At 38.8% G+C, this 20,418-nt stretch overlaps 2 protein-coding genes across 2 annotated transcripts; both read left to right on the top strand.

The window, feature by feature from the left end:
* Positions 1–884: 884 nt before the first annotated feature.
* Positions 885–9,259, top strand: rab3da (RAB3D, member RAS oncogene family, a). Its single transcript, XM_069697267.1, has 5 exons — positions 885–1,023; positions 3,724–3,957; positions 6,950–7,068; positions 7,795–7,919; positions 8,168–9,259. The coding sequence occupies exons 2-5, from the start codon at positions 3,724–3,726 to the stop codon at positions 8,353–8,355; spliced, it is 666 nt and encodes a 221-aa protein (XP_069553368.1). The 5' UTR covers positions 885–1,023; the 3' UTR covers positions 8,356–9,259.
* A 386-nt stretch (positions 9,260–9,645) lies between these two features.
* Positions 9,646–15,458, top strand: tspan34a (tetraspanin 34a). The gene is made up of 8 exons (XM_069697128.1): positions 9,646–9,746; positions 11,267–11,344; positions 12,567–12,782; positions 13,408–13,482; positions 13,627–13,734; positions 13,942–14,085; positions 14,208–14,300; positions 15,112–15,458. The coding sequence occupies exons 2-8, from the start codon at positions 11,288–11,290 to the stop codon at positions 15,166–15,168; spliced, it is 750 nt and encodes a 249-aa protein (XP_069553229.1). The 5' UTR covers positions 9,646–9,746; positions 11,267–11,287; the 3' UTR covers positions 15,169–15,458.
* Positions 15,459–20,418: the final 4,960 nt, after the last annotated feature.

The following is a 20,418-nucleotide window of genomic DNA, read 5'->3' on the forward strand; positions in this document are numbered from 1 at the left end:
TTCACAGAGGCCTCAGCAGTACCAGCACTGGAGGTTTCCCAACAAGTGAAGTCGATCTGGTTGGGACATGATTAATGTGTCTGGGTCAATAAAATCAGGTTGATGCTTGTAAATAAAAGCAACTGGTTTCTCTCACTTGCAACAAGACTTTAATATTTCAGAAGTTAACATTTTAAAGTTCAGCGTAGGAAATAGTAACATTAGACTTTGCAAATCAGCTGCTTTTTTTTTTAAATTCACGTTATAAGTGACAAATTCAACTGGGAGGTCTTTTACAATTTTTAACTGAGAGGTTATTAGTTTATGGTACGTCATTTTCCGTAACTCCTGCGCCATTCAAAACTGAAGGGCCGACAGAAGTTTACTATTGACAATGCGTCAATTAACCAATAATACGACAGACAGCCGGATATCTGGTAATGTAACCTTCAAAATAATTGTCAGTGTCTACTTGTTCTGACATTGATTTGGTCAATTGACTGAAAATTCTTCCGTAACCACTTTAAGAATTAATCGTTTAAGTCCTTTATCCAACATAAATGCCAAAATGTGCTCGTTAAAGCTATCAAAAAGTGAAGACGTCCTATTTTCTCTCTTTTATGCCATTGTAAATTGAACATCTTGGTCTGTTGGTCAAAAGAATGAAAAGGATTAACCACCACAGCCACCGTTAAAACCAATTACCAACAAACAAATAACTCCAAATGTCATAACCTATTTTTGCATTTACCTGTCTGCTAATGATCATTTATAGTTTTAAACATATGGTCCTCTTTTTTTTTTTGTGTTGATTTTATTTTGAAAGGTTTTTACCGGAAGTTGTGTTGATAGTCTGCTTAACTCGACAGGCTGCTGGGTGGAGGATGTCCCAGTGACAGACGGGCTCAAGCACAGTCTGGAGATCCGGGAGCGGAGCACCTGAACAGGAGCGCCCGGCAGCAGCACACACACCCATCGGCTCCCAAGTGGAGGTGAAAGTCCGCAACGAAGGACGGAGGAGAAACTCATAAAACTACATCTAAGGTAGAGTAATGAGCATTTAACACAGTTTTTTTTTTAGTCACGGCAGAGGAGTTGTTAGAAGTGTCATCAGGTAGTAGCTGAGTTACCGTATGGTGGACGGTGTTGGCGGATTGTTAGCACGAGAGCTTCCACTACACAATAGGAACTTTATCTTAGTTTTTTTTTTTTTTTTTTTTTTTTAACAATAGGAGACTGATTTGTTGACAGATAAGTGGATTAGGTCTCAACATTTGGAAGTGCTCATGCAAACAGCAGCCAGTCTTGTGCAGAACCATCCCCATTCACTATCTCAAGCCAAATGTCAACATCTGCTCTTAAGTGAAATACTGTTTTATGACGCGTTTGCCTCAGTGAAAGATGCTTTCTTTTACTAAAGTTAATGCATAAACCTCCACACACTAGTTTGAAATACTGATGTGTAGGCGCATGCGTGGATATTAGTGTTTTGCTGAGTGTGTGTCGCAGCACGCCGCCCATGCAGGCCCTCTTTTTTTTTTATGATGTTGGAAGTGGTAATGCTGAGCTGGTCTCCGGAGACATCTGAGCAGCCAGGGAGGAGTAGGAGTCAGCTCAGCTCGGGGCAGGGTGGATGAATGGAGAGTTCGGCCCCCTTATGATGCAGAGGGACGGAGGAAGGAGAGGGGGGTGAGATATGGATGGATGATGAAAGGAGGGATACATGGAGGGGTGAATATGGGAGAGTAAAGGAAGATAAATGGGATTGGGAGTGTGGTTGTGTGTGCGTTTAAGTGGGAGTGTCAGTGAGTGGATGAAGACAGGTGATGGATGAAATATGCAGGGAGGGGAGGAGAGTGTATTGCCCTGAGCCCACCACTCAGTGTCCACTGATCCTATACAGTTTTAACGCAAGTTCATGTGACAAATGGACGGAGAGAGCGGTGGATGACTGATGGTGGGAGAAGCACTGGACGGAGCACGCCCTGGCTGTGATTCATGGCACAGTGATGAGCGCGATGAAAAATGAGGGAGGAAGATGGACCATTTTTAAAATAACACTTTCATTTACCAACATCAACATCTGCTCAGCTATTAGTGTGGATGAATTGCAGACTTCTGAGTGTTAACCTAAATTTTCAAATAGCTCAGATTCCTCAGTCCGACATTTGACTACACATTTTTAGTCATAAAACGTGTGCCTCCACACCCACCCACCCACCCACCTTCCTTAGTAATCAAGTTAGCCAGTATCAGGCCAATATCAGACTGGGAGGCTGGTGGTGGAGCCAAATCACACTCATTACCCACGTCCAAAATTTATTTTCAGTTCTTGGGCTGCATTTTCTCAGTGTAAATGATTTATCAACCGGGCAAATGGCTGACATATTTGTTGCTTTCTGAAAATACTCAAGCTGATATGGTGGTATAGAGGCAATCCTGGATTTTGCAGATGTTTATTTTTCTTAAACTCTTTTGTTGTCACCATTTTTATTCAAATAACCAAAATGTAAAATATCAATTTTACTGTTTATTTCATCTCGTTTTAATGATAAAGGACTGTATTCTGTTCTGCATAACTCTCCCTTTAAACTGTTGGACTCTATTAATTCAGATTTATTGGCAGCTATCAGTACAGTGTGCAAATCTTGTGCTGGACTTCTGCATCCGCTTACCCCAGCATAGTCACATTTTATTGTCTTTGCAAATAAGCTTCATTATACAGTATAATGTCATCTGTGGAAAGGCAGGCCTCTTACCGCTGTGCTTCATTAGTCTTTGCATGCATTATACCTTGTGCAATTTAGCAGAATAGCAGAAACAATAGTCATTCATCTTGCGTGCATTTACTTGTCTGTTTGCCCTGTGCAGCATGAACCTTCAGTTTTGTGCGTGTGCGTTGTTCCTTTAAATACTGTACAACCACACCTACATTCTGCTGCTGTCAGGAGGAAATCTTGAAACATTTTGTTTTTTTTTGTCTGACCAACAGTCTAAAACCAAAAGCGATTCTGTCTGCAGTCTAAAACACAGAGAAGCAGCAGATTCTCTCACTGGAGAAGCAGACGCAAAGAATGTTTGGCATTTTTGCAGACAAATTATTCAATAACTCGAAGGGCACTTGGAGAGCACAGACTCCTCTCCTGTGAAACTACTGTGCCTCTGTGCTCCATAACGACTGCTTACTGTATTAAGTTTGAGAAATGACATGTGTATTACAGAGAGGTAATGGTACCCATGAATGTAAATTATTATGTGGAGTCGCCGTATTTCTAGTATTGCTTGTTTCGCCGCTATTGCAATTTACTGCCATCTACTGGATTTTAAGATGTATGGCATTTAGTAGGCCAAATGCCATATCGCAATGTTAATGAAAGGGAAAAATAATCTTTGGGTCTGCCTTGTGAATCAAATCCCCTCCAACATTTTATGAGTACTTCCTTTGCTTGTGCTACACCGTTTCACAAGGTGCCATGTAAATCAGGCTGGCAGTTTTTCCTGTTGACCAACAAACACAAAAACACAATTTCCTTGTCAAATATAATGAATAGATCGTTTCAGTACCACTGTAGTTTTTGACACAGTCTTTTTCTGGGCACTGGTTTCATTAGAAAACGTCTTAATCATCACTGATACTTTTGTATGAGTGAGTTTCAGGCTGTAAAGACCTCTCCTCTCCTTTCCCCACTGTGGGATTAATAAAGTCAAGTCGAGTCTAATCTTTTGTCACACTTCTTTTGAAAGATGGCATCAGCCAGAGATCCAGCGGCGGTGCAGGAGCAGAGAGATGCTGCAGACCAAAACTTCGACTACATGTTCAAGCTGCTCATCATCGGCAACAGCAGCGTGGGAAAGACCTCCTTCCTGTTCCGCTACGCAGACGACTCATTCACTCCAGCGTTCGTCAGCACGGTGGGAATAGACTTCAAAGTCAAGACCATCTACAGGAACGACAAGAGGGTGAAACTACAGATCTGGGTGAGATGGGAAACTATGCTGAAACATTCATCACAAAAACATGCTGAATCAACTGCAGAAAGAAAGAGGATAGAAGTCTTAATGCAGAAGATTCTGCAGAAACATCATATAATTCTACTTTAACACACACACACACACACACACACACACACACACACACACACACACACACACACACACGTGCATCTTACCACTGCATTCACAGTTAGACTACATGTGACTGACGTGTTGTTTATGTTGATAATTAGCTGTTTGTGTGTTAGATAGAGCTTCCCTCCCTAACACCCTCCTGACAGGAAATGCTAAGAACTGTGTTTTCCATGTAAGGGTTTTGAAGAAAACATCAAATAGAAAACAGCTTCAAACTTTCAAAATATATTTCTTGTCTTTCCTTCCGCTGCATTCATGGTTTCAGTCTTTTCTTGCTTCTTTTTCTGATTTTTGTCCTCTTTGAACGGGGCGAGAGGAGAGATGGTTTTAGTCATTTGGGAGATCAATGGTAGCTTGCACACTGTTGTACATCTGCCTTCAGTCCTCATGATAGAAGTCACAGTTTCTGGCTCTTTGAGTAAAATTTTTGGAATCAGTTGATGTGTATTGTTAGAAACACATTTTGCTTCTTCTTTTTTTTTTTTAAGCAAAAGAAGTCTTATTTTCCTCCTTCTTTCAAACTGTGTTTCATCACGTGCACATAGTCTGGTTTCTTCTCCGCAACTGGAAGAGTGGCCAGAACACCCTGCGGCTTTCGTTGACTCATTGAGATACGTTTGTTCATTGCAGAAACTGTGAACCAAAAGCTAGCAGGCAGTGTTAAAGTTTGACCAGATTTAATTCTAATTAGTCTTGCTTACAAAAAGTTGTACATGCTGAATATAAAACATAATGTCTGTTTTTTGCTTTACCATTCAGACTATGAGATTTTTATGTAGTGGTTTATTTTTAACTGGAAAAATAACCTTGTCAAGCCCTCACTCTCCATGTATTCTTAAGGCTAATTTACATCAGTGCGCTGTTAGCAGTTAGCCTGGGGGTAGCACCATTGGACCAAAGCCATAAGTCTGCAAACAGACATTTTAAAGAGTCTTTTGGGTCTTTGAAAGTAGATAAACACACCAACATATTTACATCAGAGGTGTAGATATTTGCACATTTTTACTGTATAGTTGACTCGGTCCATGTGACATTCACATCACTTAGGCCTGAAAAGCTCCTAATAATTTCTGGTAGAATGCTCAGGAAGCTTTTTCACTCACCAGATTAAAAAAATGTATTGTACCGAGAGAGAGAGAAGAGGTTTGACAGACAATATATCAACAAAATTGAGTATAAAACGCTGCAGTCTCTTTAATGTCAGAGCTGTAATTTGCTTGAGGTAATTAACATCCCTCATATGTGGTTGAGAGCTTTTAAAATACATCTTCAACCGAGAGCAGAGTAAATAGAGCTTTTCAAAGTGTTGTTACACAACATTGACTGTTTATTCTCACCCCATACTCTAGTATGGCGTGTTACATGCTGCTGCCTGTCATGGATGTAAACTAATTTCTCACACTCTGAAGTTAATGACAGTTGATGTTTAACATTGTCCCCAGACGGCAGGGTTCATGAAAGATGCATGGGTTTGAGCTGCCGGAGCTGAATGTGCTTACCATGCAGTCTGACACCCGGGACAGATCTATTACTGAACGTTAGTGAAAGGCGAGGACTCACCCGTAGTACTCCTATTAGATGAAAGTAATACATCTTTTTTAAATTAATGTATTCAGCTCTGCTTCACAATGATACAGCTGCATACTTTTCCACAAAGAAAGCGCCAATTAAAATGATGTAACTCAAGTATAAAAGATACCCACATTAAACTCCTGCAAAATGAGAATAAAATATTATTATAGATCCATTAACAGGTAAGCACCAATGTAATGTCCTTGCTCTTTGACGTGAAGTTAATTTTATATTCACTAGAGACATTCAGTAAAGATGTCGTGTTGCTGTTTCTCGAGCCATTGCATCAACTCGGCATCTGGGTTTTTGGCTACTTAGCAACTTAAATGGTTTTCACGAGACCATTAAAACAAACATAACAAATTTGTTTAAATCACCAAAGTTCAATATGAGACAGTAACATCTCGTACTATCAGTATCACAGTATGGTGCCTTTCCCACATAATGTAAGTCAGTGACAAGCCCTACATTTTCATCTTTAGAGTGCATGACATTAATATTGCACTCTTCAGCTGCTGGCTTTACATTTCAGGGAAGAACTTTAAACCTTTTACATTAACCAGTTAAGCCCAAGTGTCTTATTTCTTGCTGAAGTTTTAAAGTATTCACAACAGCATAACAGAAAAAACTTTTTTTGTCCCTTGGCGTATAGCCAAGAGCAGATCCTGGTGTGTTTATAGGGTGTGGCAATATTAACACTAGGTGGGAGGAACTTCTGTTCCTAGAAAGTTAATGATTCACCTTTCCTTTTCAGCCGAGTTAACCATTTGTTCTCTCTTAGTAAAAGTGTTTAACTTAATTGTTATCTTTGAGCATTATATTGTATGTTATGAAATTACATTTCACTAGCCATTTTTGTTTCTTTGTCACACACGCATCAACTGAGGTGACAAGCATTGAATCTTAAAGATCTCCTCCAGACAAGTTTTAAGATGTATGTATGAAATACTGTACTTTGAATAATAATTTGTCAAATGTGCAATGTTTTTTTTTTCAACAAAAATTTCAATTATCTAGTAAAAGTACTTTACATCTCCTCCGTCTCACTCATTAAAAAAAAAAAATCTAGAATCAGTAGGCAAATATATTTCATTTCAAAGTTAAACTGCTAAACGCATATCCGTCAACTCAAAGAAGAAGAAAAATATTTATTAATGGAGGGGATTTTAATTTGACACTTATTTTGACATTGTTTGGGGTTTAAGAATAAAAAAAAATCATTAAAGTAAAAACCCTGAATTTAATGAATGACCCTTGTGTGTGTTTACAGGACACAGCGGGGCAGGAACGCTACCGGACAATCACCACAGCTTACTACAGAGGAGCCATGGGATTCCTGCTCATGTACGATATTACAAGCCAGGATTCATTCTGCGCTGTTCAGGACTGGTAGGTAGACCTATATATGTAGCATCATACTATCAAACCAGCAGCAGCATGTGTGTGCTTTCAAATAGGTGACGGAATTTGTAAAGTTGAGTTGTCCAAGGAAATTCATTTCTTTTTTTTTTGTTTGTGTCTTTTGCCTGGAAACACCAAAAACTTGTTGGTGTGTTTCACACAAAGGGGAAAATTTAAAGCTGTAAGCAATTTTGTAAAGTAAAATAGAATATTTTTAGTCACAGCAAACAGTTTCTTACTAAAAGAAACTCATCTGACAGTTCCACTCCAGTCACTGTAAAATATTTACTGTAATACAAGTGTAAAAGCTAAAGATAGCCACATTCAAAACATGCCAAATAACAGCAGTAGTGGCATTAGTACTAACTGAAATAAATAGCAGCACATGTACTGCAGTAAAAGAAGCAAAACTGGGTTGTTACAAGTAAGTCTTGCTGTCAAAACTTGTACTTGTGTAAATGTTAGAAAAATATTTTTAAAAGATCAAAATTATAAGAACTTTTCTTTCATGCATCATATTATTGTAATATCTGGGAAGTTTTGGGATAGTTGAGGTATTTTTTAATCAGTAAAGTACAATATAACAAAATTAAAGCAATACAGCTACAACAATAAAAAAAAGACTAGCTTTTCTTAAGTGTCGTGAAGAGACAGAGGGTCTCTCCAGGTTGAAAGGTTGAGTGGTTGTGGAAATGTTGTGTTACTGTTCCCCAGGGCAACCCAAATCAAGACTTATTCATGGGACAACGCTCAGGTAGTGCTAGTAGGCAATAAGCTGGACTTGGAAGAGGACAGACAGGTCCCAACTGCGGATGCCCAAAGAGTGGCCACAGAGCTTGGTCAGTGTACACACACACACACACACACACACACACACACACACACACACACACACACACACACACACACACACACACACACACACACACACACACACACACACACACACACACACACACACACACACACACACACACACACACACACACACACACACACACGTGTTCATCTCTTGTTCAGTAAAAACATACAAACATCACTTACTAATCGCTCATCACCTTTGTCTCTCTCTCTGCTCTCTCCTCAGGCTTCCAGTTCTTCGAGGCAAGTGCCAAAGACAACGTCAACGTGAAGCAGGTCTTTGACAGGCTGGTGGACGTCATCTGTAAGAAGATGACCGAGAGTGTCAACGGTGATGCCAGTCCCTCAGCCAATGAAAAGGTGGATGGCCTGAAGGACACGCCCCACGTCAGTCAGGGTGGCTGCGCGTGCTAATAGCTGTTAGTAGAAAATCATAAAAGGGTTTCAAGGTTAAACACACATGCACACAGGTTTTCTGAATTGCCTAACAATCTATCGTTGTCATGATAGATAATAGTGTCATGGATGCTTGGCTCTCTTTTTTATTTTTATCTATTGGATCTTTTCTCAACTTTTGAGCACTTTCTCATCATTTCAATGAGACTGTTACACTGAGAAGCCAAAGACCTGCAGCTGTGCCTTTTGCATGACACCACTGCTCCATCATGTCCTGTTTAAACAATGTAGAGGGTGAAAAGTACCTGTTGCAGGTGAGGAAGTAAATGAAAGGCTTGTTTAGCAGGGCATGTGTCATGCTACCCCCTTGTGGGTGTTACATGAAAATGCATCACTGTGATTCATCCTCTTGTGTGTATATCCCTGTGAATTTAGGTTAGGTTAAGTTAGATAGTTACTTTATTAATCCCCGAGGGGACATTTTTTTTCCCCATAAAGAAGAAGGCTCGCTAACTGTTCAGTACAAAGTCAAACATACCTGAAAGTTGAAATCACACACACCTGAAGGTGCTGTCATCCCAGGTGTATGTGAATAATCTACTAGTTGTCTCCAAGGGATATTTTCACTTGCTTTTAATTTATTTTTCCTTCTTTTTGTACATAACATGGCCAATGTTAGCTCAACATTTCATTTCACTACAGTTCATTGTGTCCCTGTTAAAGTTGAAATTAAAATATATGAATCTATACATAATGTTTGTCGGACTTCATTTGCATGAAGTCATTTCATGTTATTTTTTTATGCGAAACATTTGTTGATAAGGGGCAAAGTTAATGTTTAAAGTTCCCCAAAAGTTTCCATACCGTGTTGACTTCAGTAATTAATCACTTTAACAATAAATCAGTCAAGTCATAAATTTTATCTGCAGAGTTTTTGCATTTATTGGGAAATAAACAATCATCAGGTTTGTGTTTTATGCTCAACATTAAATTATTTATTACCTTGGACTTGTTCCTCCTTTTAAAATGCTCCTTTGTTTTCAGCTTTGTGTTAAATGTGAGAAATCATTCATGAATATTCTGATCAATATTTTAGTTTGATCTTGAATTGATTGGAAAGTTTTTGATCATAAAAGCTTTTATTTTTGAAGGGACTTTGGTCACAAGGAAATGTTTCTAACAGCAATAGCAAAGTCAGTGACGTGTAGGGCATGAACTCCTGTTTTGCCTATCTCTCTGTGTGTGTGTGTGTGTGTGTGTGTGGGCGTGCGTGCGTGCGCGCGTGTGACGGAGAGATAGGGCGAGAGAGAGAGAAACCTGTGGGAAGATAAAGGGGCATTTGAAAGCCTTGTTGAGCAGATACTCCTGAATCATCAGACCTCAGCGGACACACACATTTTGCAGCACAGGTATGAGCTTCATGCTTTTTCACACTCTTTAATTAAATTATCCCCATATAAAATCAACTAAATATCTTTTAGTATTTATCTAACTCGCCTATAAACAAATACCAAATGCAGTGTAGTTTTGCCAGACAGATCTCTCCATGAATTCTTTATTGAATTACTGTGAAAAGTCCAAAACTTAAAGGATGATTAATAGCTTGTACTTTGATAAATGATGCTCTTATATTTCCCTTGTAATCAAAGGTTTATTCCAAAGTTATAGGTCATTAGTTGTGTTATGTATATTCCTCAGTAATGCCTGAGTATTAGCATTTATATTCAATGTATTTATCTGTGTATTTAGTATTAATTTAGTACTTTCTTTTGACTAAACTGGGTTCACTCATATCAGTTACACTGTTAGAACGACAAACAGACAGTAAGCCAAGTATTTTCCAACTCTCCTCATTAACAGTGTATATAAAAACTACAACTTAGCTCCTTGGGCTGTAATGTTTCTACTAAAAGAACTAATAAAGAAACTGAAAAAGTGTTCTCTTCCCTTCAAGTTTCATTAAGAAATTATTTGTCTTGTTTTGCTGACTTCCACTGAATTGAACATGTGATTTTGCTGGTGTCATAGGATCACCTATGTTACAAGGTAACGGTTACCAAGTAGGTCCCTTTGACTACAATCTTCAAAGGTGCAATCAGGAAGAGAATTGTGTCAGTAATGATAAAAGTGACCTCATTCCTCTGATACCAAGAACAGACAGAAACAAGGTTGTGCAAGGTGGACAAGGGTAAGTGGGTGGCTGTTTTATGGCTCTTCTTTGCTATTTATAGTGTGAAAACCGGTCAGCTGATAAGATACCTCAGCTTTAACATTGATCGCAAACTCATCAAAGAACAAGAGCCAAATTATAAAAAACATGTTTTTAACTTGCATTTGATCAATTTAATAACATACTGCAAATTGTTACGATCGGACCTTAATAGTAGCTAGTATTTTTGTGGTAATATTGATATGAGATTTCTCCTGCACTACTAATAAATCAATTATATCATCAAGAGTACAAAAGTCCAAACTTAATATTTCCCTCCTGCAACAGATGGGGGATTACAAGTAAAGAGGAAACGTATCACATGACTTAAATGCATGTTTGAGGATCCTTTAAATAACCTGCAGGAAAAGCAGTTTAAAAGTGTAGATGAACAAGCAGCTCGTGTGACACTTTAATCGAAACCTTGTATCACGTGAGCAAGAAAAACTCGCCATATTTAAAGAAGATTGAGACCACTTCCCTCGTCCTGCCTGTAACTGTGGTTAATTATTAACCAAAGCAGATACCATTTCACCTATGCTGGTGCCTGCTTTTGTTGTCATTCAGCACCATGCCATTGATTTTTCTGTACGATGTAAATCGCAAAGCGCCCACCTAAAATAAACGATGACTAACAGGAAGCGAAACCAGTTATGTACTTAGTATACCTGTTAGTTTTCAGCTACACTAACAAACTTTTTGTTCTCTTTTCTTCAACAGTGTGAAAAACAATCAGCCAAGATGTGTTGCTCCGGCCTTCTCAAAATGATGATGTTTATCTTCAATGGCGGCATCTTTGTAAGTTGGCAAAACAAAAAAGCACTTATCTGCATCTGCTGTCCAGCCTGTTTATGTAGGGATGTTTCAATTAGCAGACTAGCGAACACACATTACCGACAGTTGTGTATGAAAGAAGGCAAACTATTTTCTGCGGCTATGTAAATTATTCTGCTTTGTAGGTAAACCCCAAAAATCATGGCTGTGTTTGCTATATTTAGTGATAGCTTAAAGAAAGAGTTTTGGGTAATACACTTGTTTTCTTTCTTGCTCTGAGTTAGATGAGAAGAAAAATACCACTCTTATACATGAACTGGAGCTAAAAGACTGGAAAGTGGGGGAATCAGTTATCCTTGCTCTGCCCAAAGATAATAAGCAGCCTGCCAGCACCTGTTTTCCACTGTATGTCTCTACTTGACTAGACTTGATTCGACTCGACTCATCTGTTATGTTTTTCCATTGGACAAAAGTTATAGATACTGTGAAAGCAAGTAGAGGTTTCTGGCACAACTTTACCTACTTCCAAGTTGCACTGCAAAAACAAAAAGAATCTACTGAGTGAACAACTTCAGCGACACTTGCAGCATGTGGACCAACTTTATTGTTAGACCAACGCATTTCGGCTCATGGCCTTCATGGTTGCCATCTTGTTTTTTTGGAGTCAGAAATGACCGCATTTGGACAAGATGGGAAAGAGTGAGGGATTGATCTGATTGACAACCTGAGGACAGGACACCCACCCACCTACATACCTGAAACCCAAATGCACCTCAGGCATTTCAATCAAACCAGGCACACCCAAAAACCTATCTATTTTTGAAGCCCAAAGTCCAAAAAACTTGGACCTATTTTCAGAAGGACCAACAGCACCAAAAATATGTTTTGACTTCATATGTTATGAGAGAAGTTGATCCCTTTTGAGTGGGAGTCTATTGGAGCCGGTTGTGTTTTGGAGCTAGCCCCTGGTTACCCGCAATGGTATTGCACTTTAAGGCCCCTCCGTATTGGCTTCACCTCACAGACCCAGAGACTATGTTCATTTTTATACAGGCTATGGTATCGTGTCTGCAGAGATCACACTGATATTTTCAGCAGCTGCTCTTATTTCCTGTTCTTATAAACTAAATACAATTCATTTTGATAAATGTCCTCAATCTGTGGAGTCTGTTTGTTCAATAATGCCATGTCCTTGCATTATCTCTCTTATTTCTTTCTGTCCTGTCTTGACTCACCCATCATGCAGTTGGCAGGTGCAGCCATTCTGGGTGTGGGAGTGTGGGTTAAGGTGGACAGCAGTTCTCTGCTGGGTTTACTGGGGAACGTGGAAAATAGTCCAAGTGGGTTGTCCCAACTAGTCAATGTCAGCTACCTGCTCATCGCCGTGGGCGCCGTACTTCTGATCATCGGCTTCCTGGGCTGCTGTGGAGCTATGAGGGAGAGCAGGTGTATGCTGCTGACGGTGAGCTACGTTTGGTGGGGTCAAAGTTAGAGAATGACTGAAATGACAGAGTTTAAAGAGACATTTTCATTTTGAGATAAATTGGCCTGATTATAATTGTTATTTTTCATTAACGGGCTATTTTTGAGGTGATTGCATCTGTTTTTAGTAACAAATCTGGTCGTCTGTAGTTTTTTTTGTAGAAGACTAACACTGCCCTTCAGGCAGTATATACATGCAACATCATCACTCGAATCTATAAAAAAAAGAATCAGATTTATAATTTATTAAAGTGTTGTGGTTGTTTGAGACCTATTTAAAGTTTCACAAACCTTCTTCTACTTATAATTTGAGAGAGGAGAGAATTATACTTCTACCAATTTGGTTAGAAACAGTGAATTATTAAAATATTTAGTGGATATTTCACCACTGAAGTCAAGATAAATGTCCTCTCATACAGTCCTGATATGGATCTGCTGGTTTTGAAGTTGCAGCTTTATATTTTAGAAGGAGGCTTTAGGTTTACAGTGTCCCTTTAAACTTCACATCTGGTGAGACTTAATTTTATGGTCAAATTGTGGATAAACTGCTACTAATAAGGTGTTTTACACAGATAGATTTACACTATCCTTTTCTCCCATTTCAGTTCTTCACTATTGTGCTGATTATCTTCCTCGTCGAGGTTGCAGGAGCCATCGTGCTGCTCGTCTTCCAGGGTTTGGTAAGTGGCTCTCAAAAAAAAGGGGGATTTTCTTGGCACCAACTGCCTGTGTTCAGATTAAGAACATTTTAAAAAGCTGAAGGACTTTCTTTAAAAAGTCCAAAGTATGTTGATGGATGTGTTAATTTCTATCTGGCCTTCCAGGCTGATGAGCTTCTCCAGAGTCTGCAGAAGGAAGTCAAGGAAAGCATTAAAAAGGATTATGGAGAAAGTGAAAGTCTAACCTCTCTCTGGAACGCCACCATGGAGGAGGTACTGTATTTTAGTTTTTTTTATTTATATACACAGACATATCGATATGGTCACTAAAAATCATTTGATAATTTTTTTTAAGCCCAAAGTAGGGTCTCTCAGGTTTTATTGTTATGGATCAATAACAATACAATCTCTTTTGCCTTATCATACAGTGGCACTGCTGATAAGAAGATGTGTAATGAACACTTTGTGGCTTTCTTCTAGTTTAAATGCTGCGGATACATGAACTACACTGATTTTGATGACTCCCCTTTTTACAATAACCATGGAAGAGATGTTTATCCATTACCGTGCTGCTTTTCAAACATCACCATGGGTGCATGCAATACAAGCAAAGCACAGTTTTCGGTAGGAGACCAACTTAATTTTGGTTAAACTTCATGCATGCTGGCAACAAAAATATTAATGTGACGTACAGAGTGCAACAGTCAGTCCTGTCCTAAGCTAAAACCCAGTTGTTCCACTTCCAGAGCATTGGTGGCTGCTTTAACAAGCTGCTGCAGCTGATAGAGGAAAACGCTATGATCATCGCAGCTGTGGCTCTGGGAATTGCCGCTCTTGAGGTAAAATGACAAACTGTTTTTGTATGTTTTCTCATGCTCGAGTGTAAAAAGGTTATGTGTACTTCATCCACACAGTATCTGAAATTATATCATATCTTCTTCAAATCTTGGTCACTTTCTTTTGATCATATATATACTACATACACTTATTATTGATACTAGAAGATACCCAAACTATGACTGCATTGATTGTGACAAGTATCTGAAAATATATCATCATCATCACATTACATCATTTGTCATTATTACCTTCAGTCATAGCTTTCATACTTTCTCATGTTTTAAATTATTTCTGACCATTAAAACGCACAATTACATAGAAAGTCTTCAGGTTAAATACAAAAAAAAAAAACACAATTCTACTACTACTACTATTACTACTACTAGTACTATTACTATTACTACTACTGTAGGTCTCTGGTGTGCATGCTAGGCCCAGGTTGCATTCATCCTGACAGTCCGGGAATGTCTCAGTAAACAACAGATTTAAAAAAACAAAAAACAACAACAACAACAACTGTATACTGTGAAATACTGAGAGATTTATCCTGTGGTGATAAGACTCAGTCAGCAATATGTGAACATGTTTGGCAAGGACTAAATGTTATGGACGTACATTTTTATGTAAAAGTCATTCACCGAAGGTTTAAGGCTTGTGTGCTATACATATATATATATATATATATATATATATATATATATTTTATTTTATTTTATTTTTTTTTAACTCAAATGTCTTCTTGTTCAGTCTATAAGCTGTATCTTAGCTCTATTTGCCAGATGAAATGATGATGAATTGTTGTCTTTCCAGATTGCTGCCATGGTGGTTTCGATGGTTCTCTACTGTCAGATTGGCCACAAAGGGTGACGTTCCCCTTATCCCGAGATAACAATGTAGGGTGGAAAAATTTTGCTGTGTAGATTTTTCAAGTATAAGACAGATAAACAAATACTCTTACTTTGAAAACTGTATCTGTACAAATCATACCGTGATTTATTTATATTTGAAAATAGGGTCACCACTGCTCACTTGTGCTGATACATTTCACTTGTAATGTAGAATGATGAAAAGTGAAGAGAAATCTGATTACATTGAGTTTATGTTATTCACATTCACTGCAATAATATGATGAATTTATTTTTGTATGTTTGATCATATTGAAATAATAAATGTCACAATCGTGGCTGGTTCTTTATTGACTGTGGTGTTCTTTGGTTAATGTGTATATGTTTGTATATGTTAGTTTAGTAAACAGGTAATTCTATAAACATAAGTGTTAAAGTATGTCAGATGATAACAGACACCTGGTGGTATTTAATATCGTAGACAACGGGTGGAATAAACCCTGGCAGGATTGAGACGAATGGTGACCTGGTTGGTTTTTGACTTCGCCCACACCTGGATCTGCCATTGAGAAGACCACACCTGACACTCCTGTGAGCTAAGAGCAGGAAACTGAGGCCACATGTGGAAACAGGCTTGCCAAATTTGGACAATGGAGCATTGGAAAAACCTTTTATAGTCTAACAAGTCTCTATTCCTGCAGATATATTCAGATGGCAGGGTCAGAATCTGGTGAAAATAACATAAGCATGAATCCAGCACCAGCTACAGTGGCACTAAGGTGCAAAACACAACAAAAAGAAAACGCAACAAAAACGAGCAGTCCTGAAGTGCAAAACACAAAAACCAAAAGAAAACACAACCACAAAAATGAGAAGCCCTGAAGTGCAAATCACAAATATAAAAAGAAAAAACACAACAACATTAAGGAGCACTCCTGAAGTGCAAATCACAAATACAAGAATGAATTACAATAGGGATTTTGCACCATTCAGTACTCGGGCCCTAAAAACACAATAACAAAAACAACTGAAGTGCAAATCACAAACACAAAAAGAGAAAACACAACAACAAAAACGTACAGTCTCGAAGGGGAACGGGAAAGAAAAACGTATACAAATGATTACAGTTTTGCAGATGTAACCCAGTAGTAAAACTGCGCGGGTTATAAGACGTTTCCTGTTGTTGTCTATTTGCTAAACACAGTGTCAATCATAGCCACTTCGTTCAGACGTAGTTCTCATTGGCTACATCAGGCAACGCAGGTTTCTGATTGGAGGAGGAGGTTAAGTCCCACCCCTCCAGGTAGCAAAGTTTGCGCAGAGAAGTGAAAACCACATGAACGAGCGGCTGGAGATGCGAAATTCTTCAGCTAAACACAGGATGGTAAAAACGGTTTTAACAATAAGTCTACCTTTTGAGAGAGTTTCTGTCACAACGTTAAGATGTTGTTAATTGAGCACCATTCCGCATTGATGAGCCGAAAAGTGTGATTTATAGCTCAATTGTCGCTCTGATGTTAGATGTCAGAACTTGTGTGTTGAAGTTTGTGTTGCACCGCTGGTGCTAATGATAAAATGTAATGCCTGTTTAAGACAACTGAACATGTGCATTTAAACTATGATCTTAAATGAAAGAAGGTGAGCGTGTTATATGCTTTATTTATGTTCAGCAGATGGTTTTAAAAAGTAAACACATTAATTTCATAGTAAATGTTTAAAAAAATATGAGAATTTGGATGTGATTTTCAGTAAGGCCTTAGAGAACAGAATTTTGTGATGCTGTAGAGTAATAAGTCTTTTTTTTTTTTTTTTTTACACAGGTTAGGTGTTTGAGTTACCTGGAAAACCCTGTCGATTTTGGATTTGGATTCTCCTTGACGAAGGAGATGCGAGCCACCTTTAACCCCGAGGAGTTGGACCTGTTGTTCCATGGAGGAGACCGTCCGTTCCTTCATCCCTTCATCCGAGTGCACCAGAGTGGTAGGACTGTTAAAACCCCACATCTCGGACTATTTCTTCTTGAACCAAAGAGCTCTTTTGAACTAATCGGATTTGACTGGACCGATCGGACTGAAAAAACTGTTACGACCTCAACACGGAATCATCTTTAACATTTAGATCCAAAGACCTCTAAACTGTTTGCACTAAAAGAGACAATTTTCTTTCATCACGAGTGATATTGATAACAACTTCATGAGTATTATGTTTTCAAGCTGCTAAGCAGTTATTGTTACTTTGAATGCATTAAATATTGCATATGTTGTAAATAGCTTAATGTTTTTATATTTTTGCTAAAGTTTTTTTTTTTTACAACTACAGTTGAACATATCCCTGCGGCTCCAGTTGTGTATTGTGTCTGTTATCTCCTCACAACCTCTTCCTTATGAATCTAGACACTGGTCCATGTCATATTGAGTATTCTGTTAACTCTTTGTGGGTTACACAGAGAACAACATATGACAAGTCAAGCATGTAACCCATAAAGAAACAGATGAATCCTTTCTTAAAGATTCCATAGACAATATTTTTTAGCTTAACAGATAAGGTTACTACTTCTATGTGAAAGTTGTGGCTGTCAGTGCTGAATAAGCAGATAAGACCTGAGGCCTGTACTGCGAAGCAGGATTTGCGGCTATCGAGATCAATTCAGGCTTAACTCTGGGTTCACTTATGCCGGGATACATCACCATGGCTCAGGAGCAGGTTATGTTTAAGATTTCAAATCAAAACAAAATATACACGTAATTACAGTCAGATCTTCCAGTTTACTTTATGGTAAGGTGATATTAAGTCTTTCAACTTCGGGCTGCACACTCATACAGGCGGCGATTTAGTTATTCAGCAGTTGCAGTTGTTCTGCTTTCACCTGGATTATGTGTTTCACTTCTTCATATTTTTCTAAAATTATGATTGAAATATGTTGCTCTGGTGTTTGCACACTTGTCTATGTTTGTGATTGGTCAGACGCTGAAAACACCTCCTATTCTATGTAAACGCATTCGTGGCTATATTGAGAAACCCTGGGTTGAAACAGCGAGTTGTTATCCAGCTCTGTGTGACCGCTTAGTGGAACCTCGTTTGTCAGGGTTTGTTAAGCAAGATAACGGAAAGATATCCTGGGTAGGTTGAACCTGCTTTGTCGTCGAGGCCTCTGCTGTTCCCCTGGCGAAGTTGTTTCTGCTTTGGGAGGCTGCCAAGCATTTTTACTGTTTTTACAAAGTTGCCAAGGAGGAACTGGTGAAACTAGTGAATAATTTAGCTGCTGAGTACATATTCTTTACAGGAAGTAGTCAGGTCCACAATTGGAGCGATAAGAGAGTGAATTTAGGACCTGTGTTTTTCAAGTGACCAGCGGCATGACTCCAAACGAATGTTACTGCTGTTCCATGTCTGCTGGATATGTAAACAGAAATTTACTGTTGTGTGTACATGATTCATCAGTGATATTTACAATATGTGCTTCCCTCTGGTATCAAAAATTTGTTCATGCAGTTTTTAAGGGTGACGCTGAAGTTTATTTTATGTTTACAGTCCACTCTTTATTGGGTCCACTTCCTGGAAGGGACGGTGGGTCATTTTATGATTTTACAGATACAAATTTACAACATTTGAATGTCTCAGAGTTCAGCAGTGTTTCACATTGACTGTTTCAGTGCTGTTTGCATTTAATCCCTCTGCAGCCTGTGTGCCGGCATTGCTGCTAGTGCGGCAGGTGATTAGTACAGTTAGCAGAGTTTATGAGGTTGGACCTCAATGTTAAATAACATCAATGAACAGCTGTTAAATTGCACAGGGGAGTGAAAGGTATACTTGGTCTGAATGGGCTAACCATATGCTCAGATCTGCTTTAATTTGCTTTATGCTGTGAGCATGTGACAGTGATACATTTCATTTTAAATCAGACAGCCTTGATTACATGTATCAGTGTGTGTGTATGTATGTCTCTTTAGTTTGTGAAGTTTAATGTGTGCTGGCGGCTGACGCAGCAGGTTCGACTATCACATGCTGTGCAGGCGTTACCTGACCTTCTCAGTGGTGTCATAATCTGAAAACGCCGTCTCTCTTAAAACGGCTGGAGCCGCAGTTAAGTGCAACACGTGACTATGTTTCATGTTGTTTTTCTCCAGTTTAGACATTAATGTCGTGACGTTAATGTCTGTTTGTAATGTGAAGTTAAAGCAGAGTACATGAAGTGAAGACGGGAACCATCCTCGATCATTTACCACCCGTGCAGAATGATGTTGCCCCTCTCAGAGTGCATGTCAGAAATATATTTAAAGTAATAAAGTTAATAAGAGACACACGGAGACAGTCGTCCATTCTTTGTTCACCAGTTTGATAACATCAGTCAGTTAGGGAAGTCTGTTCTCTTGCGTGTACGTGATTCTCTTTAACTTATAAATGTGAGAAATACAATATTCTGAAGCTATGTTGTATTTATTAGGTGATCATGATGATATGTCCTGTTGAAGCACAATCTCAACATATACTTCAAGATGTGGTAGTGTCACTAGAAACGGTGCTGATTTACTGCACTCAATGTTTTTCTCTCTTTATCTTATTTATAACCAGAACAGAAGGACAGAAACAACATATTCTGCCGTGGCCTGGCACAGGTTCGGTCTGGACGTCAGGTGCTCCTCAAAGTTACACTTTCATCGGTCGTTTCCAGCCCATGAATCAGCTTAATGCTTCCTTTTGTACTCCTACTTTACACCAACACACCCTTTTACACAGGTTTTATTGACGGTGCTCTCCTTGGCTGCATCAGTGGCAGAAACAATGAATTAAGCAAAACAAAGTCAATAAACTTGATATACTGTTTTACCTTTCACAAAACATGATTGAGAATAGTGCCACACTGATCTGTGGTCAACCCTATTAGTTCATTTACTTGCGTATTTGCAATGCAAAATGATAAAAAAGAAAGGGAGTCAAACTTTTAATGCAGCCTTTTTTTTAAATACCGTAAACCTGTTTCCTTTAATTGTGAGCGAAACAAGGTAGTGTCCTTCAAACAGTTTTTGAAATGCCATCCAGTGTCCATCTCTGCAGGCCATGCTTAAATATTTGGGGAACAGTGGGATGGGGAGATGAGACACTAGTTTGTAAACGGCACCCTCTTGTGGACAAAGCTTAATCTGCAGCCACAGAAGGTGATAAACCCCTGATACTAGCTACATACAGCCTATATTACTCTTACATTTACTCATTAAAGTTGGTCCTACAGATCAGATCAGCGCTGTGTGAATGTGCCACATTAGTGAAGGTG

Source organism: Brachyistius frenatus, unplaced genomic scaffold (assembly GCF_029030835.1).
Source record: "Brachyistius frenatus isolate BFR_SWC_R1_liver_20210118 unplaced genomic scaffold, ASM2903083v1 Contig_23, whole genome shotgun sequence".
NCBI lineage: Eukaryota > Metazoa > Chordata > Actinopteri > Embiotocidae > Brachyistius > Brachyistius frenatus.